The sequence below is a fragment of the Sinocyclocheilus grahami genome, unplaced genomic scaffold (assembly GCF_001515645.1).
Source record: "Sinocyclocheilus grahami isolate Dianchi unplaced genomic scaffold, SAMN03320097.WGS_v1.1 scaffold133.1, whole genome shotgun sequence".
NCBI lineage: Eukaryota > Metazoa > Chordata > Actinopteri > Cypriniformes > Cyprinidae > Sinocyclocheilus > Sinocyclocheilus grahami.
The window spans coordinates 1294374-1304327 of record NW_015505312.1 but is presented as its reverse complement, the minus strand read 5'-3'; the positions used below and the strand labels follow the sequence as shown (position 1 = coordinate 1304327).

At 34.9% G+C, this 9954-nt stretch overlaps 1 protein-coding gene across 2 annotated transcripts in view; it reads right to left on the bottom strand.

Annotated features, from left to right (window-relative positions):
- Positions 1-7771: 7771 nt before the first annotated feature.
- map1ab (microtubule-associated protein 1Ab) overlaps positions 7772-9954 on the bottom strand; it is a 43628-nt gene continuing 41445 nt past the window's right edge. Inside the window, exons 6-7 of one of the 2 annotated variants that reach the window (XM_016279744.1) lie at positions 9120-9349; positions 7772-8169 (exon numbers count right to left, since the gene is read on the bottom strand). In XM_016279744.1, coding sequence (XP_016135230.1) covers positions 8014-8169; positions 9120-9349 — 386 coding nt within the window. In that variant the 3' untranslated portion in view covers positions 7772-8013. Of the gene's footprint in view, positions 8170-9119; positions 9350-9723; positions 9779-9954 lie in introns of those variants that run through there. The other variant, XM_016279745.1, reaches the window with a different exon arrangement.

The window sequence follows — 9954 nt, the reverse complement described above, 5'->3', positions numbered from 1 at the left end:
GTTTACTTGAATAAGCCTTAACTTTTTAAAGGGGTCATATGATGCGATTTCAATTTTTCCTTTCTCTTTGGAGTGCTACAAGCTGATTGTGCATAGATAAGATCCCTGAAGTTGCAAAGACTAAAGTCTCAAAACCAAAGAGATATTCTTTATCAAAGTTAAGACTCTGCCACGCCCCCCTAAAACGGCTCGTTCTAACACGCCCCCACATATCTACCTCACTGTGTGGAAATATTTGCATAAAGATAGAGGACCTACAATAATGTACAGTATTTGAAAAATAATGTGTTTTTTGAACATTAAAGCATGTCAACATATTCTGTTACACCAAATACAGATCTTTAAAAAAGCATCATCACTCACCAGCTCAGCTCCAACAATGAACTGTTCAAATTATACACTTTATGCGTATAGACACAGATATTTTCATATAGCTACGAGAAGCGTTAAACATGGCATGCGGTTGCCGTGCTGTATTAAAGCTTTAATCAGGATAAAACCAGTGCTTAATTTGTAAATTGCGAGGTAACGGAGCATTCGCGCAATGGAGGACCAGTTTACGTGATTAACAGCCTGCATCTTCTTACAGTCATGAAAAAAAACTGAGAAGTCATGAAATTTTAAAACTGGAAAAGTTTTGGAAAAGTCGTGGATTTTTTCTCCCCTTAAATCTCTATATAATATAATTATGTTTAATCTGCTTTCGAGTTTATAATGAGGGAAATTATTGCAAACACATTCAATAGAGCATGTAGGTTAGATGAGTAAATAAATACACATACTATCAGATTAAATCAGTCATTTGAAAACCGCGTGAGTGATTCAGCTGTACCGCGTCTTCTCTCACTCTCAAAGCGGCTTCACAACAGCGCATCTCGTCTGCACTACTGCACGCTGCGATACAAGACTTTTGCTCAGGTTTCGGGACAGTCGACAGAATTGTCACTTGCCTAATCGAGTCATTGTTGCATCGTCACAAAACTGTATAATTTGAACATCTTTTTAAGTTTAAACTATTCGATATTCGCATGCTCCAAAGGGGGTTTCCTATGCGCTCACAGGCACATCCACAGCGCGCATATCGCACCGCCTCGCGAGTACCAAATTAAGTTATTTTTCGCAGCTTGTTGTGCTTACGCGGCCAAATACACATACAAAATGGCGTCAAAATGGCCGTCCTGGCAATTATCCTCGTAAACCCAGTTGGTTTTGTCTCAACTAAATGTAAACATCTGAGAACGAAAACGCATATGTGTATCAGTATTGGATAAAGCTAACAGAAGCAGTAGCATTTACAAATAACAGCGTATCTAAATGTATGAGACAACAACAAATGAAAAACATACCATTGAGAACCGTGCTTGCACAGGTTCTGCGCGATCCTCTTCACTAATATTCTTTGCGTCTCAATCGGGCTGAAATTGATAAGCAATATAGACAACGCCATTGTTTACAATACAACTGGAGCACATGCCACTGGTCTGGTGGTTTAGCGAATCACAACACACTGGGCCAGCTATGTTATTTAAACATCAGACAAGAATTAACATCCAACAGTGGTCTCTGCCTAATATGGATATATTATATAAACACAAATCGCTTTATCTAAAACACTGGTTTGATAAAGGCATCATATTGGTGGATCAGTTATTTAATTTGAATGGTTTTCTTTTTACTTACGGTGAGTTTTTGGCACATTATAAGATTCCTGTTACACCAGGGGACTATGCCAAAGTTTTTGGGGCTATTTCTCCTGAAGTTTGTATGTTATTTAAACATCAGACAAGAATTAACATCCAACAGTGGTCTCTGCCTAATATAATAAGTTCTTATATAGGTAATATCTGTTTTTCTCTTAAATCACACAACAGTTCCGTAAGAGCTTTATTTCAATGAGACATTGTCTTTGGCTTGCCTTATGTTTATTCATATTGGAATCGCCTGACAGACCATATTGTTTGGAAAAAGGTTTGGTTAATACCTAATCAATATTTAATTACAAACAAGGTTAAGGAAATATCATTCAAAATTATACACAGGATTTACCCAGCCAAATATTATTTGGTAAAATTTAAATCTGATATTGATTTTAGTTGCTCCTTTTGTGTCAGTTGCCCTGAAACTGTGGTACATTTGTTTTGGCATTGCCCTTTTGTAAAACTATTTTGGCAAAATGTATGTAATTTTACTGTACAAAATATTGATAATCATTTTGTTTTGTTATGGAAAGATGTATTATTTGGTATATTGGAGAACAGCAAAGAAAAGCACGGTCACGTTTACATGATAAATCTTATTTTTTTTACATGCGAAATTTCATATTCACAAATGTAAGTTCTCATGCAAAAAAATTGTTTTTTTCTTTTAGGAAGGAAATTCGCATGCTCCAAAGGGGGTTTCCTATGCGCTCACAGGCACATCCACAGCGCGCATATCGCACCGCCTCGCGAGTACCAAATTAAGTTATTTTTCGCAGCTTGTTGTGCTTACGCGGCCAAATACACATACAAAATGGCGTCAAAATGGCCGTCCTGGCAATTATCCTCGTAAACCCAGTTGGTTTTGTCTCAACTAAATGTAAACATCTGAGAACGAAAACGCATATGTGTATCAGTATTGGATAAAGCTAACAGAAGCAGTAGCATTTACAAATAACAGCGTATCTAAATGTATGAGACAACAACAAATGAAAAACATACCATTGAGAACCGTGCTTGCACAGGTTCTGCGCGATCCTCTTCACTAATATTCTTTGCGTCTCAATCGGGCTGAAATTGATAAGCAATATAGACAACGCCATTGTTTACAATACAACTGGAGCACATGCCACTGGTCTGGTGGTTTAGCGAATCACAACACACTGGGCCAGCTATGTTATTTAAACATCAGACAAGAATTAACATCCAACAGTGGTCTCTGCCTAATATAATAAGTTCTTATATAGGTAATATCTGTTTTTCTCTTAAATCACACAACAGTTCCGTAAGAGCTTTATTTCAATGAGACATTGTCTTTGGCTTGCCTTATGTTTATTCATATTGGAATCGCCTGACAGACCATATTGTTTGGAAAAAGGTTTGGTTAATACCTAATCAATATTTAATTACAAACAAGGTTAAGGAAATATCATTCAAAATTATACACAGGATTTACCCAGCCAAATATTATTTGGTAAAATTTAAATCTGATATTGATTTTAGTTGCTCCTTTTGTGTCAGTTGCCCTGAAACTGTGGTACATTTGTTTTGGCATTGCCCTTTTGTAAAACTATTTTGGCAAAATGTATGTAATTTTACTGTACAAAATATTGATAATCATTTTGTTTTGTTATGGAAAGATGTATTATTTGGTATATTGGAGAACAGCAAAGAAAAGCACGGTCACGTTTACATGATAAATCTTATTTTTTTTACATGCGAAATTTCATATTCACAAATGTAAGTTCTCATGCAAAAAAATTGTTTTTTTCTTTTAGGAAGGAAATGGAGCATTATATTGATACTATACGATTTTCTATGAAACAAAAAGTAATTAAAACGGTGAAAGTTTGTAAACGCTTTAATATTTTTAGATAAATTTGTATTTGTATACAGGCCCTCTAGTGTGAAATTGTTTATTTCATGTATGTTTATTGTTTATATCATGTATAGTGTTTGTCATATACATGTATTTTGATCTTGTTAATAAAAAAAATAAATAAATAAAGCACACTGGGCCAGCTAACCAATCTGAGCCCATCGTGTATTTCTAAAGGAGGGGCTTCATAAACCCGGGAACTCATAGGAGCTTTTATCAGAGAAGGGACAGAGCTGTGTAGAATAAAGGTAAATTATGTGAAAGATAACGCGTTTGTTTTTAAAACGAAGCATTAACTTGTTAGACTGCACCCCATAAACACAATCAAGCCTAGAAAAAAACAGTCAACCACCCCTTTAAACAATAACTTATAAACCTATAAAGACAGAACTGTAGTGTGCTCCGTTGTTGTTAATCAATGTATATGCTTTCATTAAAGCCATCTGTTCGTATTATTTCAAATGTATTTTTTTTTAAATATTCAAGTTTAACAGTTGAATTCATGATGACAACCTTTTATGAACTTTTATGACAATCTGAAAAACACATGTCACCAACAGTGCTGAAACAGTTCAACAGGTTTAAGTGGAAAATAAAATGCAATAATAACGAGATCCACACAAAAAGAGTTTTCCAAATTTTGATGTTTTTTATTGATGATCACTAGGATGGTTCCCTTTACAGTAAATCAGCAGAAATCTACTTTTGCATTGAGCTTTTAAAGACAGAATGTTGAATATTGCACTAAAGAAGAAGAGAACTAAGATTCAAGATACAGCGCCAAAGAACGAGGAAATATCACAGCATCTTCTCAACAACATCTTAGGGCAAACAGAAGCCAAGCCCAATAATATATGCATATTTCAGTACCATAAAGACAATTAGCTTCAAATATATCTTCTTAAAATAGTTTTAATTCTGATTATTAAACGATTACATTCAGGAGTATAACTAATAAGGTCACATGCAAAGATGGATACGTATACATGACATATGGCCAAATGAATCCATCACATGATGATGCATTTGATGTAGAATGAAACTGATCTAATAGAGATTCGTAGAGGTACTTTAAGCAGTCTTTTTTTTACCTTTAGGAAATTAGAATTACAATGACCATAGAACTTTCTTAAAAGAAAGCATTTTACATTAATGACCATGTCAGCTATTTTGATTTATGTACAGGTTACGCCATTTGTATTGATTTCTATTTAGGCTTTTTTAAGTGTAAAGAAGGAAACCTCACGTCTATAGTGTATTCCGTTTTCAGTATGGTAGTTGTGAAACAGCCCTCTGCAAACCAAAGTTTTTGAATCTTATTTTCAAGAGAGTTCTGTATCTACTAAAATCAGCAACAGCTGAACATGTAATACTTTGTCACGAGTCACTCACGATTCTAACCAGTTCTTTCTGTGACCCATTTTCTGAGGTTCACTGTTCCATGTGCATATTTTGCTAGTTCTTGTTCAAGCAGCATCCAGCAAAGCAACGTTTACATTCAAAAATATTATTTCAAGTTAGTGCATTCATCTTTAACACAAAACTAATTTTGTGTAAAGAAATCACAGCTAATCAACAAGACCATATAGTACTTGTTACTAAGGCCAGGTATTTGAAATAAAACACTCATGTTTTCAAATATGAAAATATATCCACACCATACGTTTTAAAGTACAGATTCAGCCCATTTTAACAATCCCTCTAGCAAAAAAATTAAAGAATTTGGTCTCAGTGTGGGTTTGCGTACACCGGTGGAATTGGGTGGGATTTTGCGAATAATTCTGTATCTAACCAATAAACTAATCTTCAAGGCTTTTTGAGGCCCTACAGCTAAGTTCTTAGGCTTTGACCACCATTGCTAACCTGTGCGTTCTCAGCAAGTAAAAGTACACAAAGACCGTCACTTTGACCATCTCAAAGACAACTTCTCTGAGACAACTTAAATCTAGATTAAAGTAACACAAAATTAAGTCTACTGAAATGCTTAATACTGACTTTTACATAAAAAAAAAAACGCGACAGTCTAAAAACTATCCACTCACTGCGAATATACAGGGTTAGGGGTGCAGTGTTTCAGAGCTTGTTTTCTAACAGGATGGATGATGGCACGGCTGCCTTTGAAAGCAAAGGTTCTTTCAAGGACAAAACAGTTGTGCATGTACCAATGAGGCCTTGATGTTTTGCTTTTGAAGATACTGTTCACAATGTAACTGAAAACGTAGAGCCACTGTCAAATCAAGCAAATGACAGATTGCTAATTTGTTTTTCTTGCCTCCAGTGCAAGCAGAAATACTAATTGTGTGACTTCAGGTTAGGCTGAATTCATATTTTTACTATTTGTAAAGATATAAGCAATAAAAAAATGCCAATTAATGTATTAATACTAGCAACAAAAGTCAAAATTGTATCGTAAACTGTTCCTGTTCTAGTACTTTAAAGAGTATTTGTTCTCAATGACAGACTACCATACAATTTAATTTAGATAATAACTAGCTAAAGTAGTTCTTGTCCACCTCGCCAGACCAAAAAACAAATGTTGATCAGTCATTTTAATTGAAATTGTTATATTTGTTTTGTTGTTTTCAAATAAATTAAAATGTTACTCAATTATTTACATGATGATGCCTATCTACCAAACTGACTTCATTTTACAAAAGTGCAATCGTACTTGATGCAACAATGTAATTATTATAAACGCCTGCTGTTTCATAATACTCACACTTCTCAGTCAATTTCAACTTTAATAGTGTAAACCTAAAGTAAAGCTATAAATAATTTCTAATTTCAGTTAATCCAAAATAAATGTTAGTAGACATGTTGTGTGTGTGTATAAGTATGTAATAACTAAGCATTTTCTTTGTCAAACAACACACAAAAGGCACATGAGGGTAACCCTCACTGTCTGCTCTCACAGCAACCATGAAACAAATATTAAATTCTGTTGATTAGTCTCTCTATAACAAATGTCTCTACTGCTACATTTTGATACATATTGTAATTTGTTTCCTTTCAAACAAGTTAAACCTAAAGTGCTTGTGAGCCAGAGAATCTCAGCTTGGGGGGAAAAAATCAGGTCAAGTATATCAACAACACACAAACAAAACATTCAGCATGTCACAAGTCTGAATCCTCTACACCAAAATATAAAACAGATTATTTGAAGTGTTATTATTGTTGTTGGTCTTGAAATGGCCACATTTAAATTTCTTTAAATTTTCATATTTTTACTCAAGCAACAGAACATCATGTAATTGGCAACTCTAATTGTGGTCTACTCAATTAATGGGCAGATGGTATTCAAGCTGCTCGTTATTAGTTTGCTTTTGAAGAGATCTGGACCCCAACAGATCCCCAAAACAGATCACTAGATTAATATACTAACAAAGTTTAGTCCAAGCTAGAGAGCAGCATGCTTTAGTACAGTACTTGCAATACTGAAAAAACACAAAACTCATATTTTTTCTATAACCTTTTGCCTTCTATATCCTGAGTCACATGATCATATTAGAGCCTAGTTACCCAAAATCTGTCATATCAGTAGGTTAGTAGTTTGTAAAGATTCCATCTACTTTGCTTATACATGTACAGTTTTCACTACTATTACATTATTGAGATAAAACTGCTGGACTGCTTAGATGTTTGAATACAGAATGATCCATCTTTGTCACCGAAGGGACACAAATCTTGGATTATGTTTGATATTGTAACTCGGCATTTGAAAGAATTGAGATTTGGCACAAAACCTCTTTGGATTAGCAATTTAGAGTACAGTTATTTCTTTCTTCACTCATCTGCTGGTATGTGATCTCATGGGGAGACTTGTCTAGCCTCATTGTAACCGTAGCTCACAAGACAGCTACTCTGAACTTTTTTTTTAGTCTGTTTTCAGAGGTTGTTTGCTCTAAGGCCTTGTGACCTTATGTTTAAAGTATGTTCTCCCAGGCAACTATGTGTCTATATGTGGTATGTCTGCTAAAATTGATGATAAAAGATGTGAAACAATCAGATGATGTATTAACCAATTCACAGAGGGCATTTTTTGTGCTTTGAATTCAAATTACAGGCAGGATAAAATCTTGGTCTCTAAGTTATGTTAAAGAATATGAGAAAACTCATTTTGCAATGCAAATTTAGCCAACTTGAACATTATATTATTATTTTATAGCATAATAATATAGTTATTATTAATAACTAGCTAGTGAACATTCAGTTTTCTGCCAAAGCCTTGCAGATGCAATCAAAAATGTACAATAGATTCAGGACCAAAGCTTAAAATAAAGTCCTTTGACAGCACTAGGATTTTGTTGATATTTTAAGGATTAGAATACAAACTATAAATGGCAGCGGATGGAAGGCTGTGGGTGAAGTAACTCATCTAAACCTAAAATATTAGAAATGAATGAGGAATGAATGGAAAGCTCTAAATAGAAAACCAATTCAAAATTCTATTTTGCAGGCTGGGAAAGATTCATCCTGCATGACCACTGTGCTGCTGCTGGCCAAGACCATTATATTCAGGTCCTGCTGTTTCTCATGGGTCTGCTGATACCAGTCCCGAGTTACCTCTGTGTCATGTGTAGGGATTAAAGTGACCTAGATGAGAAGAAGATGGTCAGATTAACTATGAATTGCAGTTTTTGCTTTAAAGACCTTAGGACAGGGGTTTTCAATCCCTACATTAAACAGCATGCTTAATTAATATCTTGAAAGTACACTTTAAAGGTCTCTGCACACTGAGTCCGAAATTTTTGTATGCGCTTTTTTGAATTCGAAATCCTAAAAATTCGTCAGAAACCTTGCACTCGGAGTCCGATGCGTATTAATTAATCCATTGCGAAAAAATTCACAAAACAGCACTAAATGGAGTCTTCAAGCAGTGAGGATGATATTGTTGTCCTCTCTCTTCTTAAAAAAAGAAAAGGAAAGGCAATATTGGGTCCATCCTATCCTGATATATAGAGAGGAAGGAGAGTTCCCCCTCCTTATTAAGGAGCAGCGGGATTATCACGGGCGATTCAAAGTTTACTTCAGGATGTCAGTGGCTCAGTTTGTTGCTTTTGCTAGCGATGCTATAGAGCCGCATATTAAAAAGAAGACCACCAATTTCTGTGAACTCAGTGTGCAAGGATCTATATACAGTGCTTTGTGCTGCGAGACGAAGTGGATGAACTTGACAATCGCCATTCTGGATTTTGGCGTTTGCCAAATGCGAAAAATGGAAAAAATCGAACCCGATCCGAATTTTTTTATGATGGACGAATATTTCGGAGGCAGTCTGTAAATGTGATTGACATAACGTGAGGTCGTATTTCTTTTTTTCACGTGCAAAAATTCAGATTAAATTTTCGGACTCCGTGTGCAATGACCCTAACTTTGACAGGCCAGAAAATTTTTTTTAAATGTTTTTTTTTTTTTTTGGCATACTTCCTAGTACCCCCTTGTGTCCCTAGACACCAGTTTGAAAGCCCCTGTTTTAGAGGATTACTACAACAAACATACAAACTCATCCATATATTTAATTTTAGTGTAAAGTCAAATCATACCTGTAGATTAGTGCCCCATTGTGCTTTCCCTTCTAGGAGTGCATCTAGAACTGCACGGCTGGGTTCACCACTGCCTGGGTCATTTCCACTGATGACATAGTATGCTGCTCGCACTCGCTTGAAGAATTCTTGATCAACATTTTTAGCACTGCAGTGGTTGGGAATGTAAGCTAGATCGACATAGATGGGTGGTCCAGGTGGAGTCCCAGCGCTGGATTTCAGGTTAGAGCCTAAAAGAATATACCATTGGTTATTTGCATGTGTGGTTTAATGAAGAACCATTGCTGTACAGTTGAGATATTTGTCTGGCTTTTACTGATATTTCTTCCATGTTATGGCTGATTGCCAATAAATTGACAACATTAAAATTCTGTACTTGTTTGTCAAAAATTAAAAACACTAATTAAAAAGCACTAAAAACTAAAATAAGTTATTTTAAATGCTACAAATGTATTTAAGTATCACAACATTATAATGTACAGTATGAAAAATGGATGTTCATTTTAGCAAAGATTACTTTTAAAAGCATTAAATTGAGTTTTTGAAGAGCTAATTTAAGTGAGTATTACATGACAGTGGAGATAATCTAAATGTAAATATCCACCTTTTTCTTCAACGTGGAAGTAAGCCTATGGGCAAGACTTTCGGTTCATTAGCCGCTATAAGGAAATAACGAGAAGAATAACAACATGCAGTAAACGGTAAAACTGTTTGCACTAGAAACCAGTGTGTAATTAACTTATCATAATTAAGATAATACATTAAAATAATTTGGTAAGACACACCGGTTTTCAATATCAAGCAGCAAAATGAACTGTTTTGTACAGCTAAAAAT